Below are 21,022 nucleotides of genomic sequence, written 5' to 3' on the forward strand. Positions count from 1 at the left end.
AATACTAGGAGCGTAACTGGTTTCCTCCATTGATTTCCTGAATGAGCTCATGACAAAGCTGGGACTGTGTGGATGGATAATCTGAACCATATGTTAGAAGGGCAGGAAGTGAAGTGGTCCTAATAAAACACAGGAGGAACCCCTGTGTCCCCCACAAAAAAAAAAAAAATAAATAAATAAATAAATAAAAACAAATAAATAAACAAATAAAAAACAAAACAGAGTAATAAATAAATAAACTGTCATACTAATTAAAATAAAATAAATAAAATTACAATAATAATAGTATGAACAAGTGATAATAATAGGTGAAAAAGTAAATAAAATAAAACATAAATAATAAAAATATTTTAATAAAAGTATTGAATAAATGATAAAGTACAAGAACAACAAATAAAATATTGAATTCCCCACAAAAAGTAAAAAAGAAAAAAAGGAAAACTATGTGGTTTCTTTTAATTTTGTCCACTGAAACCAAAGCGAAAGACTCCGGTTGATGATTTTAGCTGCACGAGAGCTAAAAATAATGTATAATACAGCAAGCCTCCAATTTGAAGTAACCATTTTTGAAAGCCGTCTTAATGTTATTTAAGTTGTCCGTTTGATTTAATTTACAGGGTGAAGCCGGAGAGCCAGCAGTGAACTTGCCAGGGAACAAAGGAGATCGTGGGATCCCAGGTCAACCTGGTATACCAGTAAGTATTCCAACTCCCAATACCATTGCAGAGTACCGGTTAAGCTCGGTTCATACTTCCTGCGGGCGGTAATCCGAACCGATTTTGACGTGAATTTGACGTCACAACTCTGTTTTCGCAGCGATATTCGCAAGTGAGTTGACCACAGCTCAACTGCTGCGAAGTATGCTTGCAAACTTGTGACGTCAACATTTGCTTCGCATTCAAGCATTCGCATGACTATGAACCAGGCTTAGCTCAAGGTACACGTTTGGTAATTACTCAAAACAAAATATTAACTTAAAAACATTGTGGGAAACCACTCCCTCTGAAGTAACTTAGTTTTTGAGAAAGAGGTAATTTCTCACTCTAGTTTTAAAAGACTTCTAGCTAGAAGTCTTTTATTCCTAGCTGAAAGCACACAAATTTGTCCGACAATTGTGTTTTTTCTTTCATTATTTTCTCGCAACTTCGATGGCCGATTGATGAGCCCAAATTTTCACTGGCTTGTTATTTTATGCTTATGATGGGATACACCAAGTGAGAACACTGGTCTTTGACAATTACCAAACGTGTACAGTGCATGTAAGGGCCACGTCACATGAGGCAATTAACTGGCAACCAGTTCCTGGCAATCTCCAAGAAGAAAGGCATTCACATTTGAATGTTCAAATATTTTTTCTTGGTGATCGTAAGAGACATTATTTGAAGAATTACTCATGTGCTACAAAAAAGTTTTGGAGTCCATGCACTGCAGTTGGTTGCCTCAATATTGCCTGTAAAAATTGCCTTGTGTGACATTGATCAATCGTGAATTTTAACAAGAACCCAAACAACCTAAACTTTATCTAAAGGAATCTCCATCCTCCAATTTACAACAAATGTAAAAATTGTATGGTTCAAATTTACTGGTTGACACAAAGCTTAAGTTTCTGAAATAAATACTTGCCCTGTGTTCCACCAAATGATTACAGACTTTTCTTACTCAATGACAGCCTACATGTACAATCTGTTTTGTGTGTGCATGTTCAGTTGTTCACGTTTTATGAAACTAGTCACCTGTTGTCTAGTCTGTGTCTGCAACATCAATTTATCCTAATTGACAATTGGGATGTGACCTTTACAATCGCACATCTGTGTCCCGCTGTCATTAGCTATGATTGTGAAGTGCCACTAATCCAAATATCAAGTGATAGCAAGATAATATGTCGTTCCATGCCAAAGTAGACTTTTCCTTCTAAAACTCAGAACTGGGTTTGTCAACTCTTACACTCAGAACTGGGTTTGTCAACTCTAAAACCACGATCTGGGTTTGTCAACTCTTAAACTCAGCCCTGGGTTTGTCAACTCTTAGAACTGGGCTTGTCAACTCTAAAACTCAGAACGGGGTTGGTCAACTCTTAAAGTCAGAACTGGGTTTGTCAACTCTAAAACTCAGAACTAGGTCTGTCCACTCTAAAACTCAGAACTGGGTTTTTCCACTCCAAAGTAATTTTATCGGAGGCATTTAAATAACAATTAGTGATTTATATCTTAGGAAATTAAATCTTAAAAAAAATGTTTTCCTCATATTTTTTTTTTACAGGGGTAATAAGTTTCAGACCTTTTTAAACTTACACCATTTGAAGACGATAGCAGAAAGAGTACCTTAAAATATTAGTTGCTGAGATGCTCTAGTTTCTGAGAAATGAGTAAAACAATGTCATGAAAATACGTTTTTACATGCTAAAATAAACTTTCGTCTTATGATCACTGAGACGAAAATAATGTTCATGACATTGTTTTACTCATTTCTGTGAAACTACAGCACCTCAGCAAGTAATACTTTCAGGGAAGCTTTTAGCTATCATGATCTTCAAACTGTGTTAAGTTTAATGTAAATCTGTGACATAATGTTTTTTATCCTACAAAAAGAACATAGACCTTTTAATCACAACGCCACGTTTTTGACACACATTGCGTTGTGAATAGGGTCTGTTGTTTTACTTGCCTAAAAGCATTGGTGCTGTCCTGGAGAGGGTGGGTTGCAAAATCGTGCTGTCAACATTTTACTTATCAGTTGTCAGTTTCTCCTGAGGGAGATTGGAAGCTCCATCCCTCTTATGGCTGGCAGTGCTTCCCGTTGGAAACTCTTGCAAAGTTGTTCCCCAAAGTAGATGAAATAAATGGTTTCTGTATTTTCACAACAGGGGCAAACAGGTCTACCTGGATACAATGGAAACAAAGGTGATCGTGGGACGCAAGGATTAACGGTAAGTTTTGCTTAACTGTTACTTTTATTTCTGCCATCAATCTACTATTTTTTTTTATTTAAAAACATTGTTAGAGATTTGGTTGATAGAAAAATTTGTCTAAATCCCATCTTAAACTCAGCTTATTGGTGATAACTCTGCCCCAAAATATTTGTTTCGCAAAGATAGGTATACTTTGTGATAGGAAGCAATTATCTGTGGCGTTTGAATTTACATTTGATTTATAGGCATTTTTAAAGGCAGTGGACACTATTGGTAATTACTCAAATTAATTGTAAGCATAAAACCTTTCTTGGTAATGAGTAATGGGGAGAGGTTGATTATAAAACATTGTGAGAAACGGCTCCCTCTGAAGGGACGTAGTTTTGGGGAAAGAAGTAATTTTCCACAAATTTGATTTCGAGACCTCAAGTTTAGAATTTGAGGTCTCGAAATCAAGCATCTGACAGCACACAACTTTGTGTGACAAGGGTGTTTTTTTCTTTCAAAGTTATCTTGCAACTCCGATGACCAATCGAGCTCAAACTTTCACAGGTTTGGTACTTTATGCATATTTTGTTGAGATACACCAAGTGAGAAGACTGGTCTTTGACAATTACCAATAGTGTCCAGTGTCTTTAAGACGTAATTTGAAGATAATTCTGTTGATGAGTTTATAAACAACAACAATCTCCTAATTATTAGTAAATTGAGATTGTTTTGTCGGCATTTTGATGCTATTGAATTCTGTTTTATTTTGACCCGGTTGGACTCCCTACAGAAAAAAGAAATTAAGTCTCACTTAAATACAGTTAAGTCTCACACTTACCTTTCAAGGTTACCAAAGATCTTCCCATCCTTTAAAAACTTAAACAAATTATATTACCCTAATTTTCATTTTGCCATAAGAAATGCTTTAATATTAAATAATTTGTCTACGATAATGTGTGTTTGACTAGAGAGCATTAAAATGTTATCCCTGGGATAAAAATATAATTTCAGCGATTTCTTCTCCTATTTAGGGTGAGCGAGGACGGCCAGGTGCCCCAGGACCTCAGGGACTACCGGGTGTCGGCTACATTGGATCGACTGGAGACACTGTAAGAGTCACCTTTTAGTTCTAGAAAGTTACTTGAAAAAAGATGTCTTCCATGCACCATTTATTTTAGTGATACATTGATCCGATGGACAAAGTAATTGTTTACGTTATTTTGCAAATGGCATCCCCCACACCAAAACAAATTGGTGACACACACACACTATAGCACCTTCAAGAGTCCATACATTCCTCAACGCTGCCTGAGATCATGAAACAAGTGTCTTCTTGTGACACCAAGGACACACACCTCTTATGGAAATAGGGCTTTTTAATCTGTAGCACCAGCCCTCTGGAATACTCTACCAGTAGGCATTCACACAGCTTCATCCTTAGACACATTTAAATTGCAACTAAAATTAGGCACTCGTTTTGATCCATTTCTTTGTATAAACTTTTTTGACTTCTTTTCCTCTCCAGCGTTTCGGAATAGTGTTCTAGGTAGATATTAGATTAAAGGCGCTATATAAATGCTTATTAATGTAATTATTATTATTATTATTATTATTATTATTATTATTATTATTATTATTATTATTATTATTATTATTATTATTATTATTATTATTATTATTATTATTATTATTATTATTATTATTATTATTATTATTATTATTATTATTATTATTATTATTATTATTATTATTATTATTATTATTATTATTATTATTATTATTATTATTATTATTATTATTATTATTATTATTATTATTATTATTATTATTATTATTATTATTATTATTAAGTATTTCTCTATTGGTTTCAGGGTGATCCTGGTACGCCTGGACCTCCTGGGGAATCTTGTAACGTTGAAGATGTAGTTGGGACAGATGAAGGCACGACCTACCCAGGTGAAAAGGGAGACAGAGGCATGAAGGTTAGTTCTGACGTTTATGTAGTATTGTCACAATAGGCGCTCCATACTAACTGTCTGTGCATCGGGCATGCCCACGGATCTTTGTTGACAACATGTTTTAGTGATCCACACCATCAATGTGTTGAGTCAGTCATTTTTTCGAGTCCGTTATTTTACTAAACCATCACAATATTACAGTTTTCTATCATAACGTAATAATAACAATGTTAGTAAAAAATAAATACAATAAATCGTTGCGATACCCACTGCACAAGGCGTTGTAAGGGGCACCGCAATCTTCCTCTGGTAGGGGGCACTCTATGAGGAAAATGTGAATTTGTATTGAAACCTTTAAAGAGGACCACAGCAAAAGCACAAGGCACCGCGGCAACTGCTGTGGGTGCCTCCGGTTATTTCAAGGCTTGCTGCTTAAAGATAGTGGACACTATTGGTAATTGTCACAAACCAGTTTTCTCACTTGGTGTATTACAACATATGCATGAAATAACAAACCTGTGAAAATTTGAGCTAAATTGGTCGTCGAAGTTGTGAAGTACTAATGAAAGAAAAAAACACCCTTGTCACACGAAGTTGTGTGCGTTTAGATGGTTGATTTCGAGACCTCAAGTTCTAAACTTGAGGTCTCAAAATCAAATTCGTGGAAAATTACTTCTTTCTCGAAAACTACGTCACTTCAGAGGGCGCCGTTTCTCACAATGTTTTATACCATCAACCTCTCCCCATTACTCGTTACCAAAAAAGGTTTTATGGTAATAATTATTTTGAGTAATTACCAATAGTGTCCACTGCCTTTAACTATGGGATTCGAAGTGCCTCTAATTACTAGATCCGGCAATCTCGGTGGTCTGGTTGGTGTTGGTGACACAATTGCTCTAGAGTTTCAAAGGTCGTGGGTTCGAATCTCGCTCAAGTAATATGCCTGTGATTTTTTTTCAAAGAATTCGGGAAAGTACTGAGTATGCAGTACTAACGCACATCAGGTTATGGGTAAAACCAAAATTAATATTTATAAAAATCTACTTAATATTTCTATAGAGCAAATATCATATGCTCATGGCGTTTTACAAATACTCTATAATTTTGTCAATGTTTTTTTTGTTTTTCGGGTTAGTTAACCTAGATAAACAGTCAATATTAAATGCTATTAGTAAATTAATAATGCTTTTATTATTGTGCTCCATAAATGATGAATTCATACTGGCACAGAAGTACATTAATATTACTCTAATAATTCTTATTCTACAGATATTTTATTGAGCGTACATTTCCTAGACACTAGATCAAGGCACTGAACAATAAAGAATGAACAATTCTTGCGACAGTTTCTTGAATGTCATCATCTTGTCAGACTAGCTGACTATATGGAGGGAGTTTGTTCCGCTTTATGTAAGGTGGGGACTGCTATTGCCAAAAGCGCCTTGATCAACAACTTCTTAACAGATGGTAGATGTGCTGAAAAACGCATTCATTTTTGACTGCCATTGTTCACTATTTCCTGTGCAATTTTTTAGTGTTGTATTTATTTTGTATGTCTTGTATTTTTTAAGGACCCCGATGGAAAACGAGCGGTTTTCTATTCAGCTTTTTGGGCTATCCACTGTCAATTTCAGTGTTCAAATATTTTGTAGTAGATGCTCTGTCGAAAAGACAACAGGTGTATCGCGACAATTCTTGCAGTAATTGATGAAAAGTACCACTTAAAGAAGTTCTTAAATTGAATTTGTCTTGTTTTTGTTTAAAGGGAATGAAAGGAGACAAAGGTTCTACTGGCCAGCGAGGCTACACTGGTAACCCGGTAAGTTGATATTTTGTTTGTAACATGCACAAATAAAGAGTTAAAGTTTTGGTTATATTAAAAAATAAAATTCTAGAAAACAGTATGGTCATTGTGCTCAGTGTGTAGTGTAGGGTTTCTTCGTCTTTTGGAGTAATTTTTAGGGGCACCAAGGCAATGACCAGGGGGCAAGGAGGCAAACACCTTTGTTGCCTCTATGAAGTATCAGGCCTGACTATGCCACTCAATATTGATTTACTTGTTATGTGATTAGTTATTGACATTTGGCAGCTGACATTTTTAGTGGTTGTATATGAATAGTGAAATCAGATTATGTGATAATTCTGCATTGACGTTGGAATTTGATGTTCTCCATAACAGCCTTATGTTTAGCCTTTGAGAAAGACTCTGATAGGGTCGAAATATGTCAAGCCATTAACTATTTATAGTGTTCTCTAGTTACTTTACTTATTACTATTTTGTTTAGGGTCTTTATGGCGACAAAGGAATGACAGGACCAAAGGGTGAATATGGACCCACAGGAAAACCGGTAAGTTCTGTTAAATGAAGTCCAAGTTAGAACTTTAAGATTAAAAAGTGAGTAACACTCGGGAACCATATTCTGAATGGCTTTGGTTTGGTAAACCAATTATTGTTTCTTTTGACTCACTTGGATGTGATAAACAGCTGATTAAGGCCGGAATGATATTCTCCCTTCTTAAATATTATTTCTGATTTTGTAGCCCTTTGAAAACAATAAGAAAAACTGGCAAAATAGCATGAAAAGTCTATTAAAACCTTCACAATAAGTGCTCAATAAAAAGTTTCTACTTTTCTTCAAATGACTTCATATCATGCATGGGCCCAATTTCATAAAGCAAAAATAGGTCGCCAGCCAAAATACTGTACATTTACCCCACTAATTTCTTGCTTAGCAAAAGAATTTGCTAAACAGCTTGGTGAAAATGGGCCCTTATAAAATTATCATTTTTAATTTTTTGATTTTTATTTTATTTTATGCAAGCCACCAGACACACAAGGCCTGAAGGGTCACTTCAAGGTGTGGGCTACAAATATTTTTTTCCAGAGGCTGTTGCCACCTACTCCTAGGGCTGAAACAGGGTTACCCCTTCTACAGTCCATACGGATGCAGGCTTGGGTATCATCAGTCTGAAGCCTGGCCGGTTGAGCAGAAAGCGCTACCTCCCCAATTTTATGTAGTAAAATATGGGGTTGTGCTTTTGGGGTTCGAGGCATTGCATGGCTATAGGTATCACTAATAACAATTTCTTGATTTTTCACTTGTAGGGGAAGCGTGGTAAAGATGGCTCTCCAGGAACACCTGGGTTTAAGGGTGACCGTGGCCCTGCTGGAGTACCAGGTGCATCAGGATTTAATGGCCCTGAGGTAAGGTCGCCATGAGACGTACAAATTAACTTTAAAAGTCCTCCTAGGTTAAGAACAGTATATAAGTTCTCGGGTCCAATTAACAAGCTTGCATAATCATTCCCCCTTTTTTGCAATACAGACCAATCTTCTTCAAATTATCGGGTCCACACACACTAGATATTGTGTTTCAACCAGAACTGGACACAGTTCCTAGCAATGTGGTTGTACTCTGCAAGGTCCTCAGTTTTGCATTCTTGCTCCAGGAGGGGGCATCTCAGGAGGTGCTCCATAGTTTGTGACTCTGTCTTCAGAGTCTTGGTATCCCAACTCCTTGAGACCGGCCAGTTGATTTTACAGACCAATCTAAATATTCCACAATACTTGCTCTAACGAAACTCCTGAATGTTTTTAATTTTATAGTTTAAGTTTATTTTTTTTCAATTTACGGTAGGGTATTGCTAAAGCCACTTGGCTCTTATGTTTGTTGTACTTTTGTGATAATTTTGTTTAATATAGTTCAATGCAATTTGTGTCTTTAACTTTTAGTAAATTGAAGCAACTCTGACCTGTTTCATAATGGACAATGAATTTTTTTCTGAATTTCTTTAGGGGCCCAAAGGAGACAAAGGAGAACGTGGACGTGAAGGGTTGCAGGGTCCTCCGGTAAGTATTAAAGGCAGTGGACCCTAGTGGTAATTACTCAAAATAATTTATAGCATAAAAACTCGCTTGGTAACAAGTAATGGAGAGCTGTTGATAGTATAGAACATTGTGAGAAATGGCTCCGTCTGAAGTAACGTAGTTTCGAGAAAGTTTAACATAGTTTTCTACAAATTTTCAAAACTTCAATACCCATATATATCGCCCTCTTTGAGTTATTTTGAGCGATTGTTGGGCTTTCGTTTGATCTGATGTTCAACAGGGGGCACTTTTGAAAAATTTTTGAGAAAAACACGATTGAACATTTTCAATTTTTTTTTTCTTCAGTGCGCTGAAAGAGTTAAAAGGAAACACACAAAATGTACAAAACTTTCAAGTATGAAATAAAATGAAATTTTGACAAAAAGAAGAAGAAAGTGTCCATCTTCTAAGCTTTCTTTCATCGTTTTTCAGGGAACGCCTTCCGATTCTACTGGTTTCGGTGAACCTGGTCCCCGTGGACCCCAGGGGCGTGATGGACCACCAGGACCCCCTGGACCAACTGGAGACAAAGGATCTAGAGGTAAGAGACTCCATCAATCAATCAACCTTTAAAAACTAAAAAAAACCAGGTTGTATCGCAATTTGGGTGTGATCCCTGGCTACACGGCAGTTCATGGTTGTATGGCTTCTGACTGGCACCCCCGAACAAAGATATTGACAAAATAGGGACACCGCCAACAAAGGGCTAGATAGCTCAGTTGGTGGAGCGCCGGCACGTTAATCCAGAGGTCGTTGGTTCGAATCCCACTCTAGTAAATTCTTTGTTCAACCCAAAAAGTCATTAAACAAAAATAATCCTACGTTTTTTTTGTTCAGTGCAGGCATGCAACTTTTCCTCGGATCAGCTGTTTTCCTCTTTTTCTATTCTCTGTTTTACCATTCAAAATTGAAAAGTACTAAACAAAATCATTTAAGTTTTGTAATCTCCTCTTTTTGGTCAAGTTACAGTTGCCTGTCTGTGATAATAGGCTGTGGAATTTCTATCGCGTATTCAAACATTGCTTTAACTAGTGAAGGAAACAAACTCACACACTAAACCCCGGTTGATACTTCCTGCAAATGCCAATTGGAAGCGTATTTTGACGTCGCATGGCTGTTTTTGTAGAGTGTCATGGCCGAGTGGTTAAGAGCATCGAATTCAAGTTCTGGTGCTAATTCACCGGAGTGTGTGTTCGAATCCCGGTCGTGACTCTTGTGTCCTTGAGCAAGATACTTTACTATAATTGCTTCTCTTCACCCAGGGGTATAAATGGGTACCTGCGAGGGTAGAGGTTGATATTGTGAATGAAAAGCTTTCAGAGCGCCACGGCAGCTCGGGGCTGTATACTCCCTAATGGGAGCTGAGAAAGATTAAAGGGATGTTTATTGGCCCAATGACCAGGGGACTAATGTAAAGCGCATTGATACAGTTTATTGTGAAATGCGCTATATAAGAACTTGTTATTATTATTATTAATATTATTATTTTTGCAGTGAATGTTTCACAAGATTTGAGCACAAGTCAACTAATGTGACTTATTTGTTGCGAATTTGTGATGTCAAAATTTGTATCGCACTCACATTCGCAGTAAGTATGAACCAGGCTTCAGATGGACAAATTTTGTTTTGTTCTTTTCCAATCGGTAATGTATTCAAGGGATGCATGAAATTCCTGTTTCTATTTACAGTTGTTTTCCATTCATCAACATGTTTATAGGCTCCTTGTTTTACATCTTAGTATGTGTAAATCGCCTCAAGCATCTTCTTAGGCAGATTTTGGCGTTATATAAATACTATTTATTATCAGTATTATTAATGCAAAGTTTTATCTCCCCCTTCCCCAACCCCCTTCAGGATTGACGGGTGTTGAAGGCAGACCAGGCAACACTGGCCCACCAGGACAGCCAGGAACACAGGGCTTACCAGGAATCGGTGATAAGGGGGAACAGGGTGGTCCAGGTAAGTTCTGGAAAATAAATAAACTTTGGTTGTCAAGAAGAAAGATATATGTACTGTTTGTTTGTGTTCGTAACTTCTCTTTTAAACTGTTTTTTTTTTTTTTTTTCTTTTTGGGTGAGTTTCTTGTGTAGAGGTGCTGGTCATCTATTCCGTCTTGTCACTCACTGGTGATTTGTTGTTACTTTTGAAATATTTTCAAATGTGTGTAATTGTTTGTGCCACATGTGGTTCATTATTATTATTTCTTCTGTGCCTCAGCACCTTTGAGCAAACCTTTGATTTAGGCGATATATAAATTGTTCTGATTGATTGATTGATTGTATGTTTTTTCCCCCTAATAGGACTACCTGGACCCCCAGGACAGTTTGGTTCACGTGGTCTCCCAGGGCGTGAAGGTCCCAAAGGAGATCCAGGAATGACTGGTTTATCTGTGCAAGGCCCCCCAGGAATGGATGGTCTCCCTGGTAGAGGAGGAAACCCAGGACCCCCTGGACCTCCTGGTGATACGGGAGCCCAAGGTTTGTTATCTTTTTTATAGTTCAGAAATTTATTCCAATATAGACCATTTGTTTACAATAAGTGTGACATTCTTTGAGTATTCTGGCAGGCAAGAAACTACAATGGTCCTATGGGAAAGTTGACATTTTGTGTCATAATTTCCACATAAAACCTAGAGTTATGAAAGTAAAAGCTGGACAAGTTTTGAGATGTGCCTCCTTTCATCAATACAATACAATACAATACAATACAATACAATATAAGTTATCACACAAGCGCGAGTGGAATACGAAAAAATATAGCGCTTCTGCGTCCCATATCCAACGAGGCCGAAGGCCGAGTTGGATTTGGGATGCAGACGCGCTATATTTTCCGTATTTCCACGAGCGCACGTGTGATAACGTATTTATCTTCAAGCAAACTTGGCGCGTGACATAGAAGACACAAGACGCATGGTAGTGATATTAGCCGTGCAATATAGGTTTTTATCACCACTCCATTCTGCCAATCCGATTGGAGGATTAGCGCGTACTTGAAGATAATAATCTTTATTAGATCCAAAAAAGGGTAATTCAAATCAAAAGTTGATAAGAATTAGACAGTGCGATCTCCATAAAATATAAGATTTGATGTTTTCTTCCATTGAGCTGTGTACAAATCGTGCCTGCAGGAAGTCCAGGCTCTGTGGCTCTTTTGTAAACGTGATGTCACAGGTCACAACGTCTGTTGGCAACAACAAACAAATGTATGAAATGTAATTTAAGCATTACATACAGAAAACAACATTGAAACATCATTATTACATGGTTAAGATACTCTGTTTATGTTTTTACCAATACGGAGGGAAAATGTGAAGCATAGTGCTTTTAAAATGTTCCCTGAGACAGACAAGACTTATGCTGGACAAGGACATACTGACAGATGAGACGAGCCAGATAAATGAAGTAGATGTTAGTTTATGTAAAATTTGTATTTTAGTTATTTCAGTTTTAATTTAACCTGTGAAAGACTCTGCCAGAGCAGAAACATGCAGGCATTAATTTGTTTTTCTGCAAACAGTTATTGCCCACAATTTTGTTATAACTCAACTTTTTTTTCCTGCAAACATTTTAGGTCTTCCTGGAATCCCCGGTAACGTAGACGGTATGCGTGGTCCCCAAGGCCCACCTGGCCTCCCTGGTCCAGAGGGTGAACCCGGTGGTACAGGTGATCCAGGACCTCGTGGTTTCCCAGGAAGAATTGGTGAGTTCTGTTTCCTTCAACAAAAAATGTTCCACTTCAATGGAAGGCTTTTGAGATGCTGGTGGCAGCAGACATATAACGGCCCTGTGTTGTGGCTCTGAGTGAGCGCGCAGTATAAAGCGCATAGATCTGAGCTTGCGCACTTTTAGTGAGAATTCTGGAAAAGGACGGTCAAAAAGTCTCCAATTGATTCTGTCTCTGACATTCAGATGCAGAGAACGAAGCTCTTTCTTGTCGAGCTCTCTTTTCGACTCCACTCGTCTGTTTTTTTTCTTTTTAAGACGATTTAAAAAATTTAAAATATTTTTTTTTATGGATCTGTTATGTCGTTTCAGCTTTTATATTTATATAGGGAGAAGTATTGTGGTTTGTAATGTATTTTTTTACTGTGTCATATTAACATTTTAATTTGAAGAATTTTTTGTAAAAATGGATTTCCCACTGGGGACTTAAGTGAATTTGAGTAAAATTCAAACTAAATGCTATTTTCTGTGACAGGTGAGGCTGGAGAGCCATGTGGTCAGTGCCCCGGAGGTCCCGCTGGAGCTAAGGGTGACCCTGGACCAGATGGTCCCTCAGGAACGCCTGGTTTGGCTGGATTTGATGGACCTCAAGGACCACCAGGACCACCAGGACCAAGAGGAGATGTTGGAAATGACGGAGCCCCAGGAAGAAATGTAAATAAACTTTTTATTCTTGCTTTTTTTTAATCAATTAATTCAAATATTCAAGATTCACGACTTTTTTAGTTTTTACCCATAAATAATATTTGTTGTCTTTGTATAACTTGACCTGCCCCCAAAAGATTATGAAAGAAATATACAAAAAAATCACTGAACAAATTGTCTTGTTTTTTTAAATAAAAATCTTATAAGTAAGATCAATCTCATAAGAAAATGAAGATAAAACCATATGGAACACCCCAGATTGGAGTACGGCTTTCAAAACCAAAGATAAATGCACAAGCAGGCTTCGCAATCTGATGTTTTCATACGTTGGGTTAACAAGCTTTCACGCTCAGGTTTTTTTTTCCCAAACAGCCTAGCACATCCCTGTTAAATAAGGGCTTGAACTTTTTTCTTCTTTAGGGTGATCCTGGACCAGGTGGACCTGTTGGAGACAAGGGAGATAAGGGTGACCGTGGACCTGCACTCCCTGGGTTCCCTGGACCTCCAGGCAGTAAAGGGGACAGAGGATACCGAGGGGATCAGGGCGACAAGGGAGCTGAAGGCTTCCCAGGACCTCCGTGTGAACAACCAGCTAAAGTAACTGTAAGTATTAGTTCGTCAAATCATGTGTTAAAAAAAATACTTCCATCATGGTGCAAATTCATAGAGCTGCTTAAAGCACAAAATATTGCGTGGTTTTGCTTTTATTTTGCAAACTAACACGGTCGTGCAATTTCGAGGCATGTTTGTGTGGATCATCGTATTCTACTTTTACAACATCTTTCTACCCATATGCTATTCATAACAAATCGTTACAAACACTTTTTAAAAGAACAACCAGACCGATCCATGTGCAATGTGTTCCTTTAAGTCTTAACTTGGATCTATCATTAACCATTCTTAACAAATGTTAATTTATGTCGTCGTAGGGTGATAAAGGTGAGCCAGGTCAACAGGGTGCACCTGGACTCCCAGGGTTTGACGGGCAATCAGGCGTACCCGGAGAGCGTGGTGCATCCATTGTGGGCAACCCTGGACCACCCGGTCCACCCGGTCAGGAAGGAGAAACTGGACCAAGAGGACCCTTTGGTCAAAAGGGTAGGTTGACCTCAACAAATGTTTATTTCATGTCGTTGGAAGGAGAGGAACAAATAATTTAGAGTATTGAGAGCTCGACCACAAGACGTGTCACTATAATTAAAGTAACTCGGCTAAATTACTGATTTTTGGACTGCCAAATATGTTTGAAATCTGAATAACATAGACAAAATATCATGACTGTGGATGAGTTTTCACTAAAGCATCTGTGTACTTCTGTGAACACGGATCGGACTTTAATATTTTTTTAAATAGATCTTAAGTTGGTCCTTAATTGTGATTATACTTTGTTTGTAGGTGAGCGTGGACAGAATATCTTTGTATCTGAGCCAGGGCAGGTCGGTCCACGAGGACCCCCAGGACCACAGGGTCCATATGGTGATGTCGGAGAACGAGGACCCCCAGGTACGTGACCTTCTAATTTTTTGTTATCGCCTCTTTATTTATGATGTACACATCACAACTAATTCATATTCCAATTCATATTCACTATTTTGTTTTACCAATGTGCAATTTTTTATTTTCCCTTTTATAAACAATGATCTCAGATTTTTTTCTCTTGACTTTTATTTTATTTGTTTTCCTAGTTTGTACCTAATTACCTTTTTATTTGCCCGAGAAATAACATAAATGATTGCCAGATTGACTGGACTCGGTGGAATAACGGGTGGATTTGATGGTCGTAAGAATGGCCTTGGCAATCCATCAGGCTCCAGCTGGTTCTCTTTCCCCCCCTCTATTTTTTCGCTTTTGTTGTGTCTTGAGCTCTTTTTCACCAATGTCAATTGTTGTCCTTTTATCTGCCCAAGAAATGAAATAAATGATTCTTGCATTGTCTCTCCTCACAGGACCCCCTGGTCCCGGTGGAATAAAGGGAAGCCGTGGATTTGACGGTCCTAAGGGAGACCTTGGAGAACAGGGACCTTCTGGTGTAGGCATGCCGGGAGAGAGTGGTGAGAAGGGATTCCGTGGACTGCCAGGTGATCAGGGACCTCAGGGTATTCCAGGCCAGAGAGGTTCTAATGGCTTCCCTGGTGTGGAAGGACCTCAAGGAGACAAGGTAAGGGACTGGATGCAAATTTATTTCTTCATAGAGACCATAAGCGGTTTGTACAAAATGCCCATAACGGCCGTGAACAGGGTCCCTCTGGTGTAGCAAGAAGAGAGTGCTCGCCCGGAAGGGATTCAGGGGGTCAAGGACCTCAGGGAATTCCGGGGAAAAGGTGGTTGTGAGATGCCTGGAGTTACTGCTTGTTTTATTCCTGAAAAAGAAGAGATCTTTTGAATCATGATTGCACACAATTAAATTTGAAATTGTAAATTTTCAAATCCTACTTACGTTTGATGACAACACAATCTCGTCCTCTCCACCCAGGGTGATTCTGGTCTACCAGGAGTGCCTGGAAGCCAAGGACCTCGTGGGTTGAAGGGTTCTGTTGGTCCCATTGGCCAGCCAGGTGCAAGAGGCTCACCCGGTGGTCCTGGAGCAAATGGTGATATCGGACCTCCAGGATCTCCTGGAGAAAAAGGTAAAATACATCGAAACAAAATCACTCTCAATCCTCTTGAAATAAGTGCTTATACACAGACATGATGTTCTTTATTTCCGATTTGTTAGCCCTTGGGAAAAACTGTGTAATATGATTAAATAGCCTAACATACTACCTACACCATATGTACACATGTAGGCCAGCCCTTGTACTCAATGGAATTTTCCTCCCCTCCCCCCCCCCCCCCCAGGACAAAAATATATATTATGCCTGGCTCAAACCAAAGCTTGCAAAAACCTTTTACAAAAACCTTTTACTTTCCACAGTTGTTATCCCACATTTGCATTTTTTTCATATTCACACCATTTGGGTCATTGTCAATGATTTAAATTTTTGGTTTTCGAATCGAATCTATTATCTATAATCTCTAATTATTTTGCTGTACTTTTTTGTTTTCATTGTAAATCTGTATTATAATTCAGCCTACCGGCTGCGACAAGCAGATTAACAAAAAACCACAATAATAATTAACTCTATCCACTTCAGTGCTCAAGGCTTTTAAATAATATGTTTTTGATATTTTCTGTGCTCTAGGCTTTTAAACTGTTTTTGATGTTTTCTAGGCTTTGAAATTGTTTTTGATATTTTGTAGGTGATAGAGGAATGTTTGGTGTTTCTAGCCACCCGGTGATAAAAAAAAACCAAACAATAATAAACTCTATCCACTTCAGTGCTCTATGCTTTTAAATTGTTTTTGATATTTTCTAGGTGATAGAGGAGCGTTTGGTGTTTCTGGCCGACCCGGTGAGCCTGGTACCCCAGGAGATTCAATCCCAGGAGAAGACGGACGACCCGGTGAACCGGGACAACCAGGAGAGAATGGTCAGTTTTTCTTTGTTTTTCGTTTTTGTTTTGTTTTTGGTTTTACTACGTCTTGAACACCCAGCAGGGTGGATATGTGCGCATTACAAGTCTTATTATTATTATTATTATTTTATTGTTATAAGGTTCATCATTGCTTTCAATTACAACAGCTTCTTCCATTTTTTTGTGGCCACAGATCATTTTCTTACACCGTCGCAACATTTCTTTGGAATAGTCTTTCTGTGCATATTCGCCAGTTTAGTTCGTTACAATTTTCAAAGTCTATTTGATTGAAGCTGCTTATTTGTAATCTGCTTTTTTGTATATAATTTGAATATCATAAACTCCAATATAATTTTGTTAAAATGCGCTGAACAAGAAAATAGACTATAAAAATATACTCATACATGCTATTACACACATTAAAAAATAAAGGTGACAACAACTTCACTGAATTATTTTCTGCAGGACCTCCCGGTGAGACCGGACCTCAGGGTACCCCTGGCCCACCTGGATTCGCTGCTATCGAGGGGCAGAAGGGTGAACCTGGGCGTGATGGACGCCCAGGAGATATTGGGCTACCTGGACCAGCTGGACCCCCAGGAGAGGACGGCGAGGCAGGCGAAGATGGCAGACCAGGTTTGGAAACTTTGAATTGTGTCGTTCTTGGGCAAAAAACAAACAAATTAGGTTTAAGTAGGATTTGAAACTTTGCATGGTGGAAATACTATCTAGGAAGGTTTGGGGTAACGCCATGTAATAATAATCTTTAAGTTGGGGTGGTTCTGAAAAGAACCTTTGGTTTCAACTCAACGTTTCGATCAGTATGCTCTGATCGTCTTCTGGAGAAATTATATTTAGCGCCCTTTTTTTTTAAACGACCGCCCAACACTTCTAGACACTTTTTTTGAAGTAAAACAAGAAATCAATCAATGTCTCTGGTATTTGTTCAATCTTCCATGCAAATGATGATTTAACCATTGATTGTTTTTTATTGATGTTACCCCAACACAGGAGAGAAAGGAGATCGAGGTTTAAGTGGTAACCCAGGACAACCTGGAGCACCGGGTGAATCGGGCGAGAATGGATTGCCCGGACTGAAGGGTATGTTTGTCATCTTTTATGGTTGGAGAATACCAAAATGCAGGCATTTTATTTTTAAGCAGTTAAAAAAACATGCATGCATCATTAACAGCGATGAGATAGTTTTTTGACTTTCTTGGTTATCAGATTTTTCAAATACTTTGCACAAAATACAAAATTAACTAAGTCAGACTCCTGGATGTGCATTTCAAGCACCGATAATACTGTTTCCAGAATCTCCTTACAATCTTTAACTATGGAGGTGATCAAAAAGAATTTCCATCATTTCAATGTACCTCCTAAGATCTGGATCCCAGTTTCAGGCTTATTGTCGGCAGTGACTTTCATCCCGTGACATTTGATATTCCTTGTTTCAGATCAATGCACACTGGACAATGCTTTGATTTATTCTGGGGGAAACCCGCCTGTGCTGGGCGGCACACAAATATTTTGCTCAGAGTGCTGGATAAAATTAGCAGGCCCGCCCAGCACCGCCCAAGGTGGCTACAACACTGCTGATAGAAATAACATGCACATAATAATGAGTTTGTATTTTTTACTCCAAACAGGGGAAGACGCTGCCAATAGTATTAACACCATGCACATAATATTGATTTATTGTATTTTCCCCCAAAACAAACAAACAAACAGATAGATGGGGTATGTTCAGACAGCGTACTAACTTAGACCCGAACCGGTCTAACTTTTACGAGCAGCGGGGGGTGGTCGTAAAAATAAAACCCCCTTGCGTTCAGACAGCACAGAGTTAAACCCGATCCGGTTTATCTTCGGTTTTAAGAGGTCAAAGTAGACGCGACCCCGTTGCTCTAACATCCGGTTTTATTCATCAGATTCACGCACCGAGTATGCCGAGATGCTGAGTGCCCCATGCCCTGGATGATCATCAGGGCATAATTATTGGATACAAATGGCTCAATCGAACGCGGCAACAGTTTTACGGTTGGGAGTACACGGGCACTTAAAACAAACATGAACACGACTCGAATTTTCTTTTTTAAACAAACAAAATATTGATACAAACCGTCGAGAAAACTCACCAAAATATTGTCCATATTCCATGAAACAGAACACGTTTCATTTTTGTGTTTTGTTTTATACCACTGTTTCCGATTTAAATACTTTTAGTTTGTACTTCAATCGATTGGAAGTTGCGATCTCTCAAAAGCTGGTGCCGCGATTTTTATTCCGATTCGTTCATAAACACAACTACGCACGTGCAAGTTACGTAAATACATGTACTTTGCAGTATTTTCCCAACTTCCCAACAACGTGGTGATATTGCTGGCGTAGGGAATTTCCCCTACACACAGCCTCGCGCCCACTGCAGTTCATTCTCCTAGATTGAAAGTACAGCACGCTAGTAACGGTGACGGCAATAGAAAGGCACATCCACGGGATCGGTGATGGTAACTATGGGATATCAGAGAGTGATCACTATGGGATGGCAGCGCTGTACATGTGAGAAGTATTACAAAATATGCTTCTTCGCTGCGCTCGTAGTATACGCATGGAAAACAGTTTCAATTTATTGTAGGACACTCAACAAAAAAAGCTTGGAAAATATAATTTTGTTTCAGAATTTAATAAATCTCGGGCGTGGGCCTGTGTTAAACTGCATACACCGATCGAGAGGGTTTCGCCAACTCGGTAAGCGGCAAGAAAGTAATATAAATACTCGGTGCTTTTCAGCATCAGAGGCAACAGAAACCGTATACAAGCACTCCGGGTCCCGGGCGTGTGCATTGAACCACACAATGGGTCGTCCGTTGTGAGTTAAAACCGGATGTCATTCTGTCCACACGCAGTGTTAAAAGATAAACCCGAACCGGTTTAGACTTAGACCGCCTCGCTGGACGGTTTAAGTTTTGGGGTTTAAACCCGATCCGGTCTAACTTTATTTGCGTTCACACGCACAAAAGTTGAACCCGAACCGGTCTAAGTGGACTTAGACCAACTTTAGTACGGCGTGTGAACGACCTCATAGATAGATACCTAAAAGGTTTATTGACAATAGCCATCACAGTATAAAAACTGAATTGCAACTATGATACAATATTTAAAAAAAGTTAAAAGGACATTATTAAGATAACAACGATATCAGCAAAAACACTGCCAATAGTAATACCATGCACATAATAATGAGTTATTGTATTTTTTACTCCAAACAGGTGAAGACGGCAGCATTGGTCTCCCTGGATTAATCGGATCTCCCGGTGGCCCAGGCAGGCCAGGTGAACGAGGCTCTCCAGGAGCCGAAGGTTCCAAGGGAGATAAGGGTTTCCCTGGCCCATCAGGACAACCAGGCTTGCCCGGACAGAACGGTCAGCCTGGCCCGCCTGGACCACCCGGAGCAGATGGTACCCCAGGCCCAGTAGGATCTAAAGGAAGTCGAGGATTCCCTGGTTTGGAAGGAGCGAAGGGGAGCATTGGGTTGAAGGGAGACAATGGATCACCAGGTTTGCCGGGTTTGAGCGGGAACCCTGGCCTGAAGGGACAGAGTGGTGATATGGGAGCCCCAGGTGAGTGTTAATTTGTTGTTGAACAATGATGAGGTCTTTAAAGGGGTGAGAACGCTGATTTCTGTTGCCCACAATTTCTTGATGTTTATTACCTTACCTGATTGCTTGGACTAAGGGTCGAATTACAGGAAAATATTTACAGAGAATACAAAATCTAAAAAGATGATTAAATTAGCAGTTACAAAATGAAGACATAAAAATTGGTTTAGGAGGAAAAAAAAAAAAAAAAAAATGTTTTTCGGAGGGGAAATATATCAATTGTTTGCACAATAGTTAGACACTATGCCGTAGCCTCGAAAAACTTAAGTTGTAGGTGCAGCCCAATGAAACCTGAAGGCCATCTTAATAAAAGTGTGATTTCTTTGAATTATAGGTATCCGTGGTGATAAGGGTGAGACAGGTCCAGAAGGCACTACCGGTGCGATCGGTCCTCAAGGCTCTCCTGGTCTGCCTGGAGAAATCGGAAACCCTGGACTGCCTGGTTTCAATGGAAATTCAGGAGAGAAGGTTTGTAACTTCTTCGTAAAGTTTGGAAGGTTATAATAATAATAAAGATTTGGGAGGCTAATCATCCTCACTAAGAGCTCAATTGCGAAGGACGCAGCTTCAACGTGTTCAAGAAGCAGGCATGCAAGGGCGCCTTTGGCAGCCAGACACATCAACCCCATTATGACCACAGAGCACAAAAATGTTTGATTTTGTTTGATTTAGAGCATTCTGCTCTACCAGCCAGGCTCCCAGTGGATGATACCCATGCCTCCATCCTTACAGACTGTCAAAGGGGGAACCCTGTTTCAGCCCTAGGAGTAGGTGGCAACGTGCCCCTGTGGTGGCAACTGATTTGGGTCGATAGGCTTA

General features: G+C 39.0%; 1 protein-coding gene across 1 annotated transcript in view; it reads left to right on the forward strand.

Annotated features, from left to right (window-relative positions):
- The window catches only part of LOC139944767 (uncharacterized), a 53,636-nt gene that overhangs the window by 20,303 nt on the left and 12,311 nt on the right, over positions 1 to 21,022 (forward strand). The window contains exons 7-29 of the mRNA XM_071941872.1: positions 618 to 695; positions 2,864 to 2,926; positions 3,928 to 4,005; positions 4,768 to 4,878; positions 6,620 to 6,673; positions 7,140 to 7,202; positions 7,961 to 8,059; positions 8,651 to 8,704; positions 9,155 to 9,263; positions 10,577 to 10,681; positions 11,023 to 11,199; positions 12,293 to 12,421; positions 12,920 to 13,098; positions 13,510 to 13,692; positions 14,019 to 14,187; positions 14,485 to 14,592; positions 15,036 to 15,247; positions 15,563 to 15,716; positions 16,446 to 16,559; positions 17,010 to 17,180; positions 17,556 to 17,645; positions 19,814 to 20,164; positions 20,538 to 20,671. Of these exons, the coding sequence (XP_071797973.1) occupies positions 618 to 695; positions 2,864 to 2,926; positions 3,928 to 4,005; positions 4,768 to 4,878; positions 6,620 to 6,673; positions 7,140 to 7,202; positions 7,961 to 8,059; positions 8,651 to 8,704; positions 9,155 to 9,263; positions 10,577 to 10,681; positions 11,023 to 11,199; positions 12,293 to 12,421; positions 12,920 to 13,098; positions 13,510 to 13,692; positions 14,019 to 14,187; positions 14,485 to 14,592; positions 15,036 to 15,247; positions 15,563 to 15,716; positions 16,446 to 16,559; positions 17,010 to 17,180; positions 17,556 to 17,645; positions 19,814 to 20,164; positions 20,538 to 20,671 (2,985 nt within the window). The remainder of the gene's footprint in view (positions 1 to 617; positions 696 to 2,863; positions 2,927 to 3,927; positions 4,006 to 4,767; positions 4,879 to 6,619; positions 6,674 to 7,139; positions 7,203 to 7,960; positions 8,060 to 8,650; positions 8,705 to 9,154; positions 9,264 to 10,576; positions 10,682 to 11,022; positions 11,200 to 12,292; positions 12,422 to 12,919; positions 13,099 to 13,509; positions 13,693 to 14,018; positions 14,188 to 14,484; positions 14,593 to 15,035; positions 15,248 to 15,562; positions 15,717 to 16,445; positions 16,560 to 17,009; positions 17,181 to 17,555; positions 17,646 to 19,813; positions 20,165 to 20,537; positions 20,672 to 21,022) is intronic.

The sequence above is a fragment of the Asterias amurensis genome, chromosome 12, assembly GCF_032118995.1.
Source record: "Asterias amurensis chromosome 12, ASM3211899v1".
Taxonomy (NCBI): Eukaryota; Metazoa; Echinodermata; class Asteroidea; order Forcipulatida; family Asteriidae; genus Asterias; species Asterias amurensis.